The sequence below is a fragment of the Rhynchophorus ferrugineus genome, unplaced genomic scaffold (genome assembly GCF_030347505.1).
Source record: "Rhynchophorus ferrugineus isolate W39M unplaced genomic scaffold, kcgeb_rfMv2 rfM1, whole genome shotgun sequence".
NCBI classification, from domain to species: domain Eukaryota; kingdom Metazoa; phylum Arthropoda; class Insecta; order Coleoptera; family Curculionidae; genus Rhynchophorus; species Rhynchophorus ferrugineus.
Genome location: NW_027472580.1, coordinates 51,865,561 through 51,886,408, shown reverse-complemented (window position 1 = coordinate 51,886,408; position 20,848 = coordinate 51,865,561). Strand labels below are relative to the sequence as shown.

Here is a 20,848-nt window from a genome sequence, read left to right as displayed (position 1 = left end):
TCCGGATCGTAGTGGAACACTGCGCCTGCGGAACTGCTCAATTTTATTGTGTCGTACTCGCTGTTGTATATGATGCGCACGAACTCGTTGCAGTCTTAAGCCCACATCCACTTCATTTCCAGTCGCTCACATACCAACACGACTATTATCATTTTATGTTTTGTTGGTTATCAGTGCGGTTAGCACTGTTAGTAAGTTAAGGTCGTCTTCTCCTTGGTATTGTTAATATTAAATGTAAGTTTTCTCACACTAAGTTTGTAATTAATACAGTGTACATAAATAATAATAATAATTTATACAGTCACTACATATTTCAGCCTTATGCTTGATAATCATTACTTGACAGCAGTTAGATTACTATACACATAGTTACATCATACTTGACATATATGTAATTATTTTTCAGTTGATTTTCACGTTATCTAATCAATATATGTACCTATCAAAAAATACCCACATTTGTATGAAAACAATCAGTACTGAGATAATGACCGGAAGTTTAAATTGTTATGCAATAATTTGAACATCACAAAATACATTTCCGAACGCACCCATAAATATTTGGTAACCACCAACAATGCCGATGTGACAGCGAAACAATTGATGACAGTTTGCTATAACAAAATTGTTGTTTTTGCAACAATGCAATCCATTAGATATAGGTTTTATTCCAAGTCATAAGCTAACTTGAAAATATTTATTAAAATTGGGGTTCTACTGAACTAGACCATATTTAATTGACTGTAGCTACGAAAATCAGAAGGTGTCTGATTGGAAAAGCGTGGGCTACATGTACATTGTATAATCACTTTGAGCATTTTTGCTTAATTTGGTTCAAATACATTAATTAGGATATTGTTCTTTCAACGTTAGTTTTATTATTACTACTACTTGGTAAAACTTTTTTGCCCCAATGCTTAAACTTAATTGTATAAATTAAATGTAAATGTTTCATCTCCTATATGCGACGCATTGAAAAATATATGTTTTTACGAGAATAATCGCCTGACTATGATTTGCTTATTTTTCTCTGCGTCAGTGATAAGACCATTTTAAGTTCTCGTAAACTGCAAATTTTTCAAGGCAACAGATACTAAGTTTTTATTGTCTAAACAGGCAACGTCAATAAATCCCTAACCTCAAAACAAAAATTTAGAAGTGTTCTTAACTCATCGTTTAATCCTAGTTCCGTCATTAGGCCTCTAAGTTTAAGAAAAAAGTAAATCTGGTTTTTCCTAATAGATAGCTTCAAAACTCCATATACCAAGTAATACATATTGAACAAAATATACTATTATGTGGTGTTTATGGTGATGAGTGACTTATTGGACGCCTTTGAAGAAATTATTTAAAATATCAAAGTAGACATATTTCATCTCGGGGTATCGCTACGGAAATGTTCAAACAGATACATACTTCTGGATACCAACAGAAGCTCGATACTTGCACTCTATGTTCGATATATATAGTTATATTGTTTGACAGGATTAATAGGAGGAATAATGTAACGGACCTAGTTTCCATTTGTAAATCGCTGCTCAAACGGAACGAAATCGAATTACTTTTGAAACAAATGATTAAGTGCAATGAAAAGTGGATGTACAATAAAGAAACTGATGCTAAGCGTTAGGTGATATTACAACGGAATCGTTCACCATGAGCAGCATGAACCTAGCCAATCCATTAATTCGACATAATCCGCTAATTAACGCTACTGGAGAAGGAAATTAAAAAACGTTGTTTTTATTACAACAACCGTGGATAGCCTATGGCTGAGCTTTGTCCGTTTTGTACCGATCTGCGCCGATGGTACAAAACTAAAGATCACTTGGGGAGGATTTTCCTCCAGAAATCTCAGACGACGAATAGTTTTTCCTAGAAAAATAGTAAAATGTCATTGATCAAACTGATAATCAATGATTAGTATTGATGTTTATATGAATAAATTAACTTGCAAAAATATGTAGTTATGTTCACTAACCAACTAAATATAATCCCTATTATATGATAATCCATTGATAATAATAATAATGTTGTAATGTCTAACTGTTTCAGTTCAATCAGATAAATAATATGAATTTATTGATCTATAATTATAATGAAGTTTACAAACTGAATAAAGAGATTGTTTTAAACTGAGAATAACAGAATATTAATAAAGTTTTAAATGTAATGATTTCTAAAAGTTAATAATAGGGAGTATTGTATGTTTACTCAATTGTATAGTGATTTTGATGCCTTCTAATTGAATAATCGATCAGCATTTTCCATTAAAACATTTTTTAAAATAAATAAATTGATTTCATTGAAATGTATTCCTATTGTTGTAATTATATACATTGGTTATGCCTTTTGCTCATAACAGAAAAAAATCCTTACCGATTGTGTTGATACCATTTGCAAATGCGCGTTCTGCAAATGGTGAGATAAAAGTCTCATCGAAAGATAAACTCCTCGCCATCCAGGCTATAGAATTTGCTACCATTTGAAGTCTATTAGCGCACCTTTCTCCCTGACACTGTAACACCAAACAACACCAGTTTCTATTACTTAAGTTTATACGATAATTTGATCATGACAATTACCTTGACGAGCTCGTTCAAAATTATATTTTGTGGCAAATTATCGAAAACTCCATCCGTTGCGACTAATATAACGTCGCCGTCTTCGACGGGTATATTGTCGGTGGAAGCCGAATCAGGACGATCGCTCAACACATCAGCTCTATACCCTGGTGGTGGCAGTGAAAGCTAAAAACATAAATTGTAATGTTAATAGTTGAATTCGTCTTAGTAAATGATTATTTGAAAAATTGAGTGATAATTGTTATCTTATTATTTTAAAATCATTGGAATGACTAATTGCTTAGTACAAAGAAATAATTGATTATCAAAAACAAGTGTAGTAAAAACAATACCAGTTTTGCTGCTGTTTGATTACTTAGATAGTTTTATTAATTAATATATTCATAATAATTTCATAAAAACGTACTTGAAAAGGTGTATTGAAATAATGCTGTTGTTCTTCGGAACGTCGAACCACGCGTCCTCTTCTAACAACCATAAAGCCACTATCTCCAATATTAGCTGTATATAACGTACTATTTTCTCGATTTAAAAGCACAACACATGCCGTGCTACTACCTGAAATATAAAATATACTGAATTTAATTTTATACGATTATCATGACAAATAAAATGAAATATATTGGGTAATGAAAAAATATAATTACAAATTCACACAATATGTTCTTAGTAAGTTTAGTTGTATAAAACATCGACAACTGATTTTACATAAACGTATATTTTGATCTGTCGTTTTACTATATTAACTGATTTCCTTCAAAACCTATCATGTATATGGTATATTAGTAGTTGCTTGCTTGTACTATATTTTCTTATTTAAAAAAGGCGTTTATTGATAATAACATTTTAGTGCATATATATTAATTAAAATATGTTTTATAATTTTGGACTTTTCCCATATTCCTGTTGGTATGGCAGCGATTCAATTATTGATCCATTTTCGTACTTCTTCAGCACCCCGAAACCATGTACTAGACAAGCCATGGTGCATCAATCGGAACAAGTGGTAAACAAGGAGGCATTATGTCTGGTACGTACGTTGAGTGTGAAACGTGTGCGTGAATTGCAACAGTATATTTTTCACAACTCAAGCAACGTGTGGCCGGGCGTTGTCATACAAGAGAATGACTCTACGTCGGTTAGTCATTATTGCTAGTATTTTTTACAATAATACAAGGATCAATTTGTTCAATTAACACCACTAGACATCTGCAATACCAGTTTCATTCAGTTTTAATAACTCGTAATAAACTACACCTGGCTGATATCATAATATGAACAGCAATATTTTATGGCTCTCCGTGACACATTACATCTTCTGAAAGAGTAACTCATTTATTTTTGTTAAGTGTTTGATGGGTTTTGCCAACAGATTTGTTCAAATTAGACAACAAATATAATGAATATGGAAAAAATTAGCGTGCAAAATGATTAGCGTCTGTATACACTGAATAACTCAACAATACCAAAGCAAAAACTGTTATTTTATGTAGATAAATGTTGAAACCACCGAATTTAACAATTGGGTGCTTTACATTGACATTTTGCATTTTCAGCAATAAATATCGCTGGTCAATAAACATACAAGCACCTAATATTATTTAATATGCTTATCCGACACCAATATTAGTAATTTTAATTTGACTCAATAGTGATTTATGCATTTTTTATTTTATTTCAGTCACATTTCTGTTAATATTCAATAATCATTTTGTTAAAGTTTTCAGGTTGGTGTATATATTTTACGTAGCATTGAAACAGTCCATATGAACATTTTTTTAATTTTACGTTTTAGTCTGTGGCCGATCACAATCAATTTTATATTTGCTCATCGACAAATTCCACATTGGAAAAAGCATTGTTTAAAAGTGGCAAAACAAACTTCAATCGTGACAGCCAATAGTAGAAAAAGCATTCAACGGCAATGGAGCGATGCATAAAAATATAAGTTTTATATATTGACATTCTGCTTAAAATTCTTTGCAATGTACAGTCAGTACCTATTCATTCATATACGAAAAATCGACCTACTTCGTTTTTAAAAAGTAGTCCATTATATATGCCAAATTCTTTATTCGAACAATACGGTTTTAAGTAGCGATGGGAACTATCGAGTGTTTCATGCCCTGTTTTCGGCCTGGATGATATAGCGACTTTTTACTATCGATTGTTTCAATTCAGAAGTTTCAGTCCGACTAGATTTATTCAACTGATTTTTAACGTTTTAACGATTTTTAACATAACATCGAACTTATGCTTACATTGATTCATATGTAATTTATATATTGTTTTATGTTTTGTTTAAAGTAACATTGTAAACAACAATATATTGTAAATTAATATAGCAGCATTTTGGGTCTCTACTTTTCAAGACTAATGTAATAGAGTAAATAGAACAATATTTTGATTGATAAATAGTAAAATAATGGCGACTGCATTTATGATATCTTGGCTACTAATCCTATTGTTAAAATCCCTGGGAACCTTTTGAATGTTAAAAGTACTTTCATTGAAGTTTCTCATATTAATCTTAAAAATTATTTTAATCATTAAAAATAAAACTGTTATTTTGAACGTAATATAATCCAGCAATTATTTCTTTCCTTTTCTTTCACCAAGAGAGTTCCAGAAGGAATTTTAATTGTACATATCTCCGTCTCACTCACAGCATAGTTGAAAAAATATTCATAAGCACACATTGTAATGAAATAGAAATATACCCATTAATTTTATTACATTATGTAATTGTTACATTCCAAATATGGCAATGCGATGAAACATATTTGGGATCATTATTCGATTCCTTTTTTTCACAATGCCACTTGCTGATTTAAAATTAATTTAAATAAACGATCTTTACTGCACAAAGAATCAAATAATTACCTCAGTTGTTTTTCATCTCTCAAAAGTAATACGGGAAAGCAACTCGTAAATCGCCGTCTGTTATCAGGAATAGAAAAACAGTCCAAGCGTACATTTGACTGAAATAGTAATTACTATTTTCAGTCGCTAAATTTTTTTGACTATCGACTATTTCAACTGTTTTTAATCGATAGTTCCCAACAGTAGTTTTAAAAAATCACAGATTGCTATAATGTTTTGGTTTGTATTACATCAACCAAATTACCAGTTGTATTATTTTTTATCAGCACCAGACGGCGGTTAGCATTTTAATTAAATTCTGGGAATACGATGTAAATTATCATAAATGATGTGGCAATTCTAAGAATCGAACAACTAACAACATTATGGGGATTACCAGATTATTTATGATATTTATTTAGAATACTTACAATTATGTACCATTTATATTTAAAATAAATAAAGAAATTTCAAGATTTCATTGAGAACCAAAGTTATTTTTAATTTAAATACCAGATTATCATTTTGAAGTATATGCATTAATAAATTATAAACATCGTCATATGAAAAAATTGCAGAATTAACATGTTAAATGATCTAAATTACCACCAGCTAAAACTGCTTCCTTCAAGACCATTTCGGTCTCATATATAATATATAAGCACTTCCAATTATAAATTAGACCTTAATTGATATTGTTACGTCTACGATGAGGAAATGTGTATGTTTGTGTAAAGATATAGGTGAAATTGATATATATCTATATTAAATGTTAAAACTCATATGTATATTTAGACTAAAGACATCCATTATAGATAAGCAAACAAAAAGTTATTAGGTACTAGATCAGTCTTTGTAATTATATCTTAATGATCATAATGGCCCACTTAATAAAAAAATATGATTCTCAATTAATTGATTTTTTTGTTTTTGTAAATTCAAGGCTTTATAATGAAAAACTGTATTCTCTATATATTAAAAGACATAGCCAACATTTTTGCCTCCATTTTTGAGGAAAACGAGGGCACCTGCAGGTATAAAATTTGGCAAGGTTAAAGCTTATATCGAGGAACAAATTTTAAGCCTAAAATTTGTGTGTAGTATGAGATACAAATAAATAAATTCCAATAAAACTAAAAACGCCGAAATCAAGCAACCAGGAATAGCTGTCAGATCGGTGATACAAAATATACAAACAAATATTTTAGGATATGGCCGACGCATTTCCAGCTCCAACTCTTATACGGTAATTATTCATCGTTTCTGTTGTACGTACATCAACTAATTTTTAAAATCAAAATCTGGCAACTTTGTACCGCAAAATGCTAGCCGACAATTTTGAATCGGAAGACAAAAAACTAAATCTTAATAAAATGGAAAGTGAATGTGTTAAAACATTGTTAAATGAAGTTCTTTAATTTTAAGCTGTGTTATTTTTCCCGTATTGTTGGAACTCTTATTATGAGTTATGAGTATTATGAGTTAAGAGGAAAAATTTTATTTTAAATTTTTTTGTAGAGAACAAATTAATTTATCGGCTTTATTGGAAAGTATATACAACATAGATTAACAAAATTTGAAAGTAACAAGAATCGCCCATCCTCTTTGTTTACAAGATATTTAGAATTTTGAAATCAACTTTTGATTTAATTTAATATCGTGTGAATAGAGACAGACAGCTAAGAGAAATTGTTCTTGTTTGATGACTGATAGAAATTGATATGGCTCTGGAGAATTAATCATTGTACCAGAGATAATTCTAAAGGTTATTAAGATTTTTCTATCCTGATTATTCTATCTTATAAGTGGTATTAACTTCTGATCTATCTGTAAGAGTGAAATCGATGAGTGGAATAAATAAGCAAAGAACGACATTTTATATAAAAATTTAGGTAAAGAAATTATTCTTTTAATCAACCTGGTGTATTTATTGTTTTTGCAATACATATTTTAGGTTAGTAATGAATATGTAAATACTACATGAATACGTAAGTGAAGTAATGAAAATATGCAGCAGTTAATATGGAAACACAATTCACACAATTTGCATAATCGGAATACATAGGACAAATAGAAGATATTATGAATTATTAACAGTAAATTTGTAAACAGTTTAAAGCATTGATAAATATTAAGGTGTTTAAAGATTAATATTACAAGATATACGACTATACATTTTATTGTTTGAACTTTGTATCAATTATTATGATTATTTACTTTATAGACCAAATTTTGAAAAATCAATAGTTAATTTAACGATTGTAAATACATTCCTTCAATGTGCATTTCTAAATTGTAAAAAATAAATTATCTGTGTTCGTTATTTTTTTAATAACTTCTGATTATTAGTACTAAAGTTCAAAATTGTTTAATTCAAATATTCTCTGGTTTCATATAAAAACATGTATTCTTATATTTGATGCTCTGAAATGAAATTAACTGCCATTTAAAAAAAGTTAGTGAGTACTAGTCCTTCAGATTTTAATGTTTTAATATACAGGCATTTATTATTTCAGTTGATGTTATATATCAATTATATTTCCCGCCCTTATCTAGAAAATACTATGAACATACTATACACTATATTATCATTTTTGAATGATTCTCTTTACTCTCTTAGGAAAAAAACGTGATTAATTAATAAATTGTGGTTAAATTTCGACCCCTGGGCGACCATTAATATATATTATTAGTAGTAGTATTAGTAGCGTCTATCGACTGAAAACAGTCGATAGTCAAAAAAATAGCGACTGAAAATAGTAATTACCATTTTCAGTCAAAAGCACGGTTCGACTGTTTTTTTCCATTCGTGATGTCAGACGAAGATGTACGTACGTATTCTTGTCTGTATAAAATGTGAGATAGGAAAGGACGGAGATAAATGCTTGGAGCCGTTAATTTTAAATGTCTTTATATTCTCCAATGGTAGTGTAAGCGAGACAGAGATGTATATATATTCATTCCCGTGATAAGTTTAAAAAAGAAAAGGAAAAAAAACTAATTACTATTATCATGTAATAAATAATATAATTTTAGAGAAAGTAGGATTACTTTTATACTGAATGTTCTGTGGATGTGTAAAAAAAAATGGAATAATAACACCACAAATGTTTTATCGTGTTTTAATATATTAATTGCTATTTTTAAATAACATAGCATAATAAATATAAATAGTACAATACAACTTAAATAAAACCTAAAAACTAAAGATTTTCAATAACCATAACTACTAAATAAAATGTAAACGTATACCTACCTAATCATTGAAAAATCTAATTCATGATGAACCTAAAAATGATCGTACAATAACTACTAAACCCTTTTTAAATAAAAGCTTTATTTATTTTTGAACGGAAATATTTTTAAATTACTGTGAATATTATCACGTTCAACTATTCTCCCGTAAGACGATTTCTTTCATCGTTAATTATTTGCCCAGATTTTGAAAAAACTCGTTGCAGGTATAGCGGAATATTTTACGTGTAACTCATATAATTCAGGTAGTTTCATTTTATGGGTTTGCCAAAAATCCAATGGGTTTTCTAAACGACCAATAAATGGAATTTCCAAATACTGCTAAATCTGTAAAGTTGCTGCAGTACTTGGAGACTTCTTTCATTTTAGCCATTTTTTTTTATCAAAATGTCTCCAGATATCAATACATTCTTGGTCAGTAGTTTTGTCTTGAATTTCGAATTGTGGAACCATATTTGTATTTTTTTAGTTAGAATGGAAGATACCTCTTTTGTGATAACTTTTTGTATCGCCTCAGCATTATTTGCAATACCAAATCCTGCTTTTTTAAATCTAGGATCTAAAAATGTGGATTTCCCGCATATCGTATTCATTTCTAAAATTGCCAGTATTTTATTGACGACATCTAATAAACAATTTTGCCATTTTTTCCGCATTCACTTGTTAAAATCCTGAATTTGATGAAATGTTGCAGTCCTCTTATGAACTGTATAATTAAAGACATCGTTGGGATCTTTGGATCTTTCACCAGATAACTCGGTTCATTATTTCAATGGGCTTTAAAAGTTGAACACATTCTGTTAAGATAGTCCATTCGTTAACAAATAAAAACTGTTGTGCTGTTCTTAATAGCCAACAAAATAAATTGTTGTATATTAAAGTAGAGTTTTCCTATCAGAAAAAGTATTTATTACAAATATTTAATATACTATATTCACCTCTTTACGGTTAATATTTTTAAAATAAATTTAACAAATGTTACTCTAAAAAATTCTTCAAATCTTTTGGATCTATGCAATTTCTGAAACCTTTGGAACCTAATTTTAATTTTCAAGATTTTAGGAAAAAAGTTTCGACAAACAAGACGCTTGGACAAAAATCAAAAAAAGGTATTACCTATTATACCAGTTCAAAGTATTACCTATTATACCAGTTCAAAGTATTACCTATTATGCCAGTCAAAAGTATCTTACTATTTATCATTTACAATTTAATTTTTTTGCCCTCGAAAACTAGCGTTCCAAAATGCTGCTATATTAATTTCCAATATATAGTTATTCACAAGCAAACTACATAGTAACTAAAAGTAAACGACTGAAACAGTCGATAGTAATAAAATCAGTCGGACCGAAAATAGCGACTGAAAACAGTTACTAGTAAAAACAGTCGAACCAAAAATAGCGACTGAAATAGTCGATAGCAAAAAGTAGTCAATTACTCTATAATTTCAATAGAACTTTCACTAATGATTTTTTTTGTTTTGTTGGCTCGTTGTTTGACATTATCTGAGTTGAAAAAATAGAAGTAAATTAGCATAATTAACGTCATCTACAGTAAATACTTCAAACTCATAGACTCAATATAATTTAAAATTATTAACTCTAACCGTTATAATAATATATTACGATAATAGTTACAATAACACTCACGTAAAAATTAAGTATCTGACTTAACAAACCGGTTTCTTACAGCAAATGAATAGCAAAAATCGCTTAACATGATCTTACAAATCAAGTTTTTCAAGGTATAGTTAATATAAACTGAAATAATTCATAATTATATTTACCATGTATGTACCATGTCAAAAACCTTATCAGCGCATGAATTTCTGATTGCGTGTTATAATTAAACATTCAAATACACTAATTTATCAAAACGAGCCAACAAATACAATATAAAATTTAAGTCAACAATGACGTTACAATACTCTGAGATCATTTATGTATTAGGAAAATACAGTTCATTTTATCATTAAGTCTGATTTAAAATACCTGTTACAACTTCTATAGTGTGATTAGTAAGTTTCAATGGAAGCAAAAAGATATGTTTTATTAAAATCTACAAGCTATCAACAACGATTTCGATGTGGTAGGTCTAGAGTACTTATAATCTAGATATAGATTAAAAATCTAAATTAAAGCTAAACTTAAGAAAAACTTACTTTAGCAGGAAGCCTCAGTACAGAAATTCTAAACTTTAAGTAAATGTCAAAGCTTTTACGCGATACCGTCCAGCTTCATGTTGTAACGTAAACTAACATATATTAATGTTTTAATGCACTAACTAGTTGACCTAGGTCCGAGATAGCGTGGCTAGATTTAAAAACATAATATTTTATAAACTCAGTCCAATCCAGTAAATTAATTAGTATGAACAGTAGTTTTTTGAACAGAATAACATTTGTGAATTTACAATGCAATATTTTATTTATTTTTAGAAGACAAATTAAATTATCAGTTCAACGAAGTCAATTACATCATAACTCAATTTTATATTGCCACCCATAAAATAGAAAAGGTCAATACAAGTGTTTCGATAAAAAATCGTTAGCATATTAGATAAACGAATGCAGACTATTTTAACAGCTTATGTGGTTTAGAAAAACTTTAATTAAAGCAAAATAGGTGCCAAGGATTATGTAGCGAAGCTGAACCAAAAATAGTTAAAACTAATTCAACAGCGAGCAAAGTCATGGTAACTATCATTTAAAATATACTCGATACGTTAACATAGATTGCCTTAAAAAGGACATAAAGATTAAGGAAGAGTTTCAATCAGGTTATACAAGAAAAACATCCGCATATTGTGGGAAAAATCCTTTTTAATCAAGACAGTGTACGCGGCGTACATATCGGAGTCGTCAGCATGGTGCTTGTATTCTATGTTTGCGGAAACTATAAACTAAATGAAAGAACTTTATTTTAGTATAATTTTCGTTAGCGTCGATAACGTGCGTTATATTGACGGGCTTTTATGAGTTGCGTCCAGAAACTGATGTCAACACTTTCTTGACTGATTTCAGTTAACGATCTAGTTTCGATGCAGTTGAAGAGCCATGTTAGAGTACTCCTTAGACTTCTATTTTTGATTTAAGGTCACAGTAGTATATTCAAACCTTTTTTTATGTATTAATTACATCTTACATTAGATAATGCTTAGTACCATCTTAATTTACACATTAATTTATTACTACTGCTCTGACGTATTTGTATTAACACAGAATTTGTAAAGCGAGTACGGGATTGCAACATCAGTATGTATTTTCCAACTTAAAACTAAACTACTAGTGTGGTTTTGTTTGCTTTAATCTTCTGATTTCCTGCGTATTCTCCAGTAATTGATTTCGAGGTCATTATGCAAGTCTTCGTTGGTTACTTAGCAATAAGCATTGGAATTAATCGTAGAACTTTGTTTTGGGTGTTGGATTACTAGTTGGTTTGATGTTTTGGTGCAACCCCATATTTGCACCCCATAGGTCCAAATAGTCCTTATGATTGACTGATCATTATCTCTTTGATTTTAAGCTAAGTTGAGAGTATCTTACCAGTACAGTTGCTTGACTTTGAGTTTAATTTGCTCTGCTTTTTGTCTAACTTGATATTTCCAATACAAGCTACCATCGAAATGTATGCCGAGGTATGTGCTTGAGAAATCACAGAACGCAAAATTAACATGGACAGATTTGGAACTATTAAGGTGTATATATATATATATATATATATATATATATATATATATATATATATATATATATATATATATATTGTTATGATAACTGTGTTGTTTAGCGTGTGGTGTTTAACATGTTGTAGATTAATCACAAATGCCATACGCGGTCAAAAGCTTGTGAGAACGTCCAGAAATATTGCAGGGCAGTATTTCTTTTCTTCGAATGCCTTTTCAACAACCGCTGTTACTTTGTGCACTTGATCGATTGTCGAGTGATGATTTCAAAATCCAAATTGGAAATCTGGTATTTCCATAAATGGTTTAATATGTTTTAACAGCTCAAATAATTTTGATATCGCAAGTAGCAATAGAATAGGCCTGTAAGATCTAACTTGTTCTGTCGGTTTGTTAGGTTTTTTAGTTATTTGAGCAGCCTTTAAACAATCCAGAACATGCTTCAGTCTCAAACAGGCACTGAATAAACCAGGTGAAATATCATCAATTCCAGGAACCTTTTTAAGATTGAGGTTGTCAATTTCTGTGGCAACTTCCATTAGAGAAACCAGATTTACAGCTACATCGGGCTGATAAACAGGATTTGTATCTATATCAATATTAGCTAATTGTCTGCGAATAATTAAATTTTTTCATCGTCTTTTATCAGTGCCCTAATTTCAAGGGGGTAATTTATCTCATATTCTGATTTCTCTCTTGATATAGGGGTAGCTTCTTTTGCAGAAGACCTAATGGGTTCCTTTCCTTTTTCGAGCCTTATGGTTAAACTGATTTGTTCCTGCATTATAAGTATAAACGCGTCCCAATTAGTAAATTTGTTAGTGAGATTAGGCTTCTTTGTTTTTTTCAGAATTGTCGGGCTTAGATAAACCTGGTAAAACGATCCACTGTTGGCGAATGCACTTTCGTTCCAAAAAAATCTTATTATAATCTTAATTAAGTTAACGTATGTTTCACAATTACAAATTTTAGATGAATATTATATATTATACTAGATAAGACTAGAATATTAATATTGAGATAAATATTTGATAAATTGTTTCCGGCAAATATAATTAAAAAATGCTTCATAAAGTTTGAATGCGAATAAGTACATTCCCATAAATAAAAAGTTGGAGTTCAATAATTTGTAAGAAGATTAATTAAACTTTTGCTAAATATAGATTCAGTATGTGTTACCCTATAGATAAAGGTCAAGTATACGAATTTTGATAAAAATTTTATAAATTATTTCTGGTCTAAATAATTCGAAATATTGAATAGATTTTTGGTCCGCATAGTTAAGTGTACTTTTAGTAAAATATCAGATTAAGTATTTGATACTGAACGCTATTTATATAGCATACAATCCAATAAACTTTTCAAAATATTTATTGGATAGACAAAATAATATGAAAACTACATAATATAATACATGTTGTTGCATGCTTCCGTATAAATAATGTGACGCGTATATACTGCTCAGTCTACATGCCAAGTATTGCAGATTATATTTCGATATATTATATGTTTTGTTCTGCGATGGTTCAAAAAAGCAATCGGAGAAATGTGTGATCTCCCAGACTTTGAAAGTGAGCAAACCGTTGGTGCTTTGTTGGGGGGAGCACCTGCGACGAAAGCAACTAAACTGTTTAACGGTTCACGAGCGACAGCATCCATGGCAATGACGGTATACACAAAACATGGTTATACATCGTCGGTCAAGAGAAACAGTGAGCCCAAAGCCCTAAGTTAACTGACAGATATCGATGAACATAAAAGATAAAAGAATAGTGGTCATAACACTTGAGTGATACTATTACGACAAAAACAGTACGGCGATAGATTCACAAAGATAACATTTATTACAGGGCTGCGATTGCGAAACCTTTTATAATGAAATCCAACACTAAGCTGCGAAAGAAATGGTGTAACGATTATAAACCCTGGAAACTTGATTCTTGGAAGATCTTTAATATTGTGTTCTACAAAAAGTCAAGATTTATGTATGAAGAATCCCAAAAGAAAGCTACTATCCGAAAGGCCTGCTTCTTACAGTGAAGCATGGGGGAGATTCCGTTATAACTTGGACGGCAATATCGTGGTATCCAGTTGGACGTCACATTCACATCACTGACCGGATTAATACGAATGAATATCTGGACGTTCACAATGATGAAGTTTTTACTATGATTAGTATATTGTTGCCAAACACTGCCATATTCCAAGATGATGATGTGTTTACACACACACATTCAGTCAAAAAGGTTTAGTCATAATTTGAGAAGCGTCAAGATATCATGAAACATCTTCCCTGGTCAGAGCAATCGCCGGACTTCAGCAATAATTGAATTGTTATGAGAAGTTTTAAAGCAGAGAGTAGGGAGCAGATTTCCCTCTCCAACATCAATGAAAAAATTAGCAGATGTTCTGATACAAGAAAGGAATGACATTCCATTGAAAACTATTCAGCAACTCTACAAATCTATTCGGTGAAGAATTGCAGATATTTTAAAAGATCAATGATGGCTTAATTGGTGGCAAATTATTAATAAATATTGTGTATATCATGTGTTCATATTATTTTGTCCATCCTCTATATAAATTAGAATATATATATATCAATTTATACCCCACGTTGGTCTACCGCACCGACTAATTTCATATTTATTTCTTTTTTGATAAATGCTGTCGGATTTGTCACAAGCTAAATTTTAAAACTTTAAGTCTGTTAAAACGTGTTTATGATTAATTATTACCATCTACATCAACTTTATATTAATACAGTGCATCGTCACTAAATCTCAAATAAAAGCTTTGTAATATTCACTTTCTAAAGGAATCATTGTAATATAACTCATGCATTTTATTATATTAAGTAAAACATTATTAAACATTTAACATGATTGACGCATTTAGATAAGTGCTCCTTATTACTTAAACATTAAACCTTAAAGATAACAATATTTTTACGAGCACTTATTGCATCATACTTGTAGTGACCTTGAGGCATGTCGAATTTTACATCATGGAATAACGGTCTACAAAATACCCAGAAATATAATCCCAGATGTTGAACACGGGCGGAGTGCCAGCAGCGCCAACTAGAACCCGATAACGAATAGCCGGTAACCCCGAGACGTTTATCTGGGATGTTATTGAAGGGTATTTCGATTAATTCATTGCTCAACCATCGTTTGGTTTAGACGTGCCGCCATCGACTGCCCAAGCCTCGTCTCCAGGTAACACTGCTGCCATTCGTTTTATCTAATTGTATTTTTCACATTTTTTATATAGCCAATAAATAACGGTCACATAATGTAAACATCACTGTTTCATTTCGTTTTACCTCCATTCACTGAGCCACATCATTTACCCTAAATACTTAACATGCTAGATACTTTTTTAAAAATTGATGTTACTCTATTAATTAATATTAAAAAAGCGAAAAAATACATTGCAAGTAAAATAGATGATACCGGTTTATACAACCTTGTAAATCATGAGTGAGCTCCTATAGCTGTATAGTTGATCTACCAAGACCAGAACTGTAATCTTGTCAAAATAAATAAGTCATTGGTTAAGAACAATGAACAATAAACAATTATTTTGAAGCGAACGTAAACATTTTTTGTAAGGCAAAGGGGGAACATTAGCGGAACTCTCTCTTCTGTCTATTTCTAGTAGTCTGCTAAATTCATACTAAAATAGCCAAATTATAACCCGATATTTGTAATAAAAAATAATAAAAATAAAAAATCATAGATAATATATTTCTCATCCAATAACTTCAATTTAAATACATTTATATGTTCAAAAATTGGAGTTTTTTTTATACAGTTGCATTTAGCCGCTGTAATAAATTAGAAGCAGAATACTACGGCATTCACAAAAAAATTCACTGTTATGACTTTTGAGTATGTTGGCCATATAAATGTTGTTACTTTGATGTTGAAATATACAGTTGACAGTTGACACCCATTTTCATTAATTCTTTGACCAATTCACTTAAAAATTGTTATTTAAATATTAGTATTTCAAATTATTTAACTTCAAATGAAATAATTTCAAATCAACATCCATTGATACAAGTTTGATTGTATTTTGAGATCTATCTTCCTCTTAAATAGATTTCAGTTTTTTAACTTTCATTTTCATTAACCTAAAATTATTAAATACTAAAAATTGTAATTGCATTGAGATTAATTGCATGTTAAAGTAAACAGCCTAAATAATAATATAAACAATATCGTTAACTAAATTTATTTCTCGATAAAATAAGAAATACCCCTCTATAAACAATCAGAACATCGTACATAAATAAATAAAAGTGAAATGTTATTAATTTTAGTTAAATGCGCATGTCAGACCGTACCACATTTTGTTTATTTAGCTGTGGTCTTGAAAGTCCGCGTCAGTACAGTTGTGCAAACTTGTATGCGACAAAAATAATTTTGAGAATTTCTGTAATGGTGCTTTCCAAACTATCAATTCCAGGCACTTTTGACAGGATTTATTTTTTCAAGTTGTAGGACATGTAAACTTTTTGTGAACACCTTACTCTAAACATAACCAATATGAAATATTAATCCGAGTTTTTTTTGTATTGTATTGTAGAACATTTTTATCAATTCATTGTTGTGAAAATGGCAGAATTGGGAGATATGAGAAAGACAATAGTCCGCGTAAAATTTGAAATTTATTTGATGAAGATGGAGTACAGAAAAAAAATATAAGAAGATTACCAATTGACTCGAATCAAAATAAAAATATTGAAAGCATCGGATAGGAAGTTTCAATACAATTCACCATACAGCTCAGATATTTCTTCGCTCCATAGTTATATTTTATGCTTATAATCTTATCAAAATGTTTTTTTTTTAATAATGAAGACATGAAACTACGATTTTTTTACTTTTACTTTGTAAAAACAGCTTGATTCAGTTTTTCAACAAAAAACCATTGAAATTATTCACTACCTTGGCATTACAATTAATTTAATTTACAAAATATATATATTACTATTATTCTATTGTACTTGTATCAATAGAGAAACTGATGAGTGTGGGATAAGGACATAAATATGTATTTGCCAAATTAAAATTAAATAAAACTACTACTTAAGGTAGAGTTAAGAGTAACACTTTTATAAAGTGTACAAGTTAATAGTAACACTATAAAGATATAAGTTAGCTTCAATTTTCTGATTTCCCGCGTATTGTCTAGTAGCTCTATTGCTTCCAAGTTGCTGTGATTTAGTTATATTCTTTAAGGTTTTAAGGCGAAATCTTGGATACCTTCGAAGATTCATTTAATATTGAGGCCATTGTGTAATTCTTCAATGATAGTAGTAGTAAAGATTGTAAGCGTAGTGATAAGCATTGCTAATTAATCAAAGAACCTTATTTTGACAGCATTGGATTACTAACCAATTTTATGTATTAGTTTAACCCCATATTTACACATTAGTCCAAATAGGCTTTACGATTGACTCATAAACCAATCGCTTTGATTTTAAGTCACGTCAGGAGTATCTTCCGCCTAACTCGATTTTTTTATTTTGAGTCTGATCTGTCCAACTGTGTTTTTTGCACAATGTGATGTTTCCAATTTAGCCAAACATCGATGTGCTAATGTATATCGCTAATTCTGCTTGATGACATGAACATATTTCGACTTATTAAGCTGAATTTTCCAGTATCAGTCCATTCATTGCTTTTGACTCCCACATGTAATTTTTTGTAGACTTAGGCAGATATATGTTTTTCCTACACTGTGATGTTGATGTTGATTCGAAAAGATACGACTATTGTAAATTGCTTATCCTGTGAATTAGTCTCAAAAGCCATAACAGATCACATACCTGTGACATTTTCTTCAAACGTCGTTTAAATAACCGCTGTTTGTCTATGCATTTGGTCGACTGTTGAGTAGTGATTCGAAATCCAAAGTGGAACTTTTTTTATGTGGTTTAACACATTTTAATCGCAGTTTCTCAAATAATTTGATCCGACTTGTTCTACTGGTTTGTTAGGATTTTAAGCTTAATTAATTACTATTTTAAAACATCGCGGAATATGACTCAGTTTCAAACAGGCATTAAATATGTATGTAACCATGAAAATTGCCTTTCGTGGCAGTTCTTTCAATAATCCAAATGAAATATAATCAATACCAGGAGCTTTCTAGGAGTGAGACAGTTGTCAATGTCCGTAGCAACTTCCACTAGAGAAACTCGTTTTATACAGGGGATGGAGAAAATAATATGAACATCATGCGATATAATACATTTTACTGCATAGTGGCAACACTGCTTCCATGTAAGTAATTCGATGCATGTGTATTGCTTAATTTAAATTCCAGGTCTTGTAACGATCATAAAAGTTGAACACTTCATGATTGGAAGAATGTGATAAACATATTGTTGTTGACAATATGACATTGTTTCCTACAGTCAAACAAGGGGAAGGTTCCACTATGATTTGGGCGATAATATCGATATTCAGTGGGTCCTATCCTTCATAACTGGCCGGATTACTGCGAATATGTCGACATCCTCAATGTGATGAAGTTCTTGATTATGACTAGCATATTGCTGCCATATTCCAATCTCGCTATAGTAATACGTCCATACAGACAGAAAAAAGGTTCAGTATGGTTTAAATTGGAGCATTAAAATATCACATCAAACGTCTTTCATGGCTAGCACAATCATCAGCTCTCAACATAATTAAACCCCTATGGGGAGTTTTAGAGCAGAGAGTATAGTAGGTTTCCATTTCTAACATCATTGAAGCAATTGGATGAAGTATGTTGTACAATAATGGGACAACATTCCGTTGGAAACTATTCAAACGCAACTACAAACACTCTACTAATCTATTCTTTGAAGAATTGCAGCTAATTTAAAAACACATTGTGGCTCCACAACTATTAATAAATATTATTATTATTACAAACTATGTAGCTTATTCTGGCGTCGACAATGGGGTATGTAGTATATTTAGTTTAAACAATTTCATTTTTGCACTGTATAAAAACCTCGATTTTTGCTAAAACTATTTCCCAGGCTCAGCTAGGAGCAGAGCATTAGACTGCGTACTAAAATAAATTCAATATATAGCATATTCAAAGGTTTTTTATATATGCGCCATGGAAATTTGTGACGTCAAAACAACGCAATGTTGCCGCACCAACTCTGAGATTTAGTTCAGTTTGACTTTGACATACAAGAAAATTTTCATCTAAATAAAATAATTGAATAACTGAACAAAAATGTTATTAAATATAATTTATTTTAACATTATAGTATATCTAAAAACTACAGTTAATTATACAGCCACAATAATTTATAGGTAAGAGTTAAAACCTCTTAACACTATTGCTTTAAAGAATTTTACATATGCCTGACAAAAGGACGACGGTCGATTGTCAGACGTAGGCAAAATTATTCAAAATATTAGTTATTATCACTACAGATTAAAAACTGGCAAATGTTATTTTAGAGCTTTGATTATTTCGATTTTGCGTTTCATATTTGAAATTTTAAGTCGCTCCGTAATATATGATATCACATCATTTGAAAATGCCGAAAACGATAGATAGTCAGGGTCACAACGACTTCCTCCCTATCACTGTATGTTCAATCCAATCGAGTTGATATGGAGAGTAGCAAATACTTATTATAATAGATATGCTGGTCGAGAAGGATTATCCATCAAGAACTGTTTGGATATGTGGAAGGAAGCATTGTCAACCATAACAGCTTCGGTTTGGATGAACTCGATAAAACATACAGAGGAAGTAATTTATAACTGGTGGAATCGTGAACATGTTTTAGACAGATTAGAAATTAACAGTTTAGTGATTGAATTAGACAGTGAGTCGGAGAGTGAAAGGAACTAAAGGAAACTTTCGTGCAATATCAGAAATTCCTGAAACAGAGTGATGAGAGTGGAAACAACTAAAGGTATGCACATAATTAATTGAATATAATCATAGAAAATGGTATTGTATGGCGTGAAAGATTTGTGTGCACAGATATGATTGTAATTGTTCAGAATTAAACATGAGTATTAGGTTGGAATGTATGAGGAGAGAATGACTACTAATGTTTTGTAGATATAGTAAATTCATTAGACAGAAATCAGTGATTAATTTTATGAAGAATGGTGTACACAGATAGTAGCAGAAGAAATAAAATATACAGTAATACCAAGATGACTTGACAAGTAAAAACACCATCGAAGGAAACAAGAGCTAAACGTAAAAAGTTAAATATGCTCTCGAATGAAAGTAAAATACATTACTTTGATATATAATCGTTAATTAAGTGGATTAGGCCTCCAAGAGGATACATAAAAAAACGCCCCTAGAACTTCTACCTCATGGGTGATGTGGAAAAGAGTTCAATGTAAATAAAACATCTCTAACCTACAAACTATTATAACTGTATTCTTAATTGTAGTTTCAAGTCCTTCGAT

At 30.5% G+C, this 20,848-nt stretch overlaps 1 protein-coding gene and 1 long non-coding RNA gene across 2 annotated transcripts in view; one reads left to right on the top strand and one right to left on the bottom strand.

The window, feature by feature from the left end:
- Window positions 1-20,848, bottom strand: part of LOC143189111 (protein phosphatase PTC7 homolog) — a 32,210-nt gene that overhangs the window by 3,132 nt on the left and 8,230 nt on the right. The window contains exons 3-5 of the mRNA XM_076393785.1: window positions 2,992-3,143; window positions 2,586-2,750; window positions 2,380-2,518 (exon numbers count right to left, since the gene is read on the bottom strand). Coding sequence (XP_076249900.1) covers window positions 2,380-2,518; window positions 2,586-2,750; window positions 2,992-3,143 — 456 coding nt within the window. The remainder of the gene's footprint in view (window positions 1-2,379; window positions 2,519-2,585; window positions 2,751-2,991; window positions 3,144-20,848) is intronic.
- On the top strand, window positions 120-15,494 carry LOC143189129 (uncharacterized). Its single transcript, XR_013003616.1, has 3 exons — window positions 120-234; window positions 3,540-3,615; window positions 15,365-15,494. It is a non-coding gene; the product is annotated as an uncharacterized LOC143189129 (long non-coding RNA).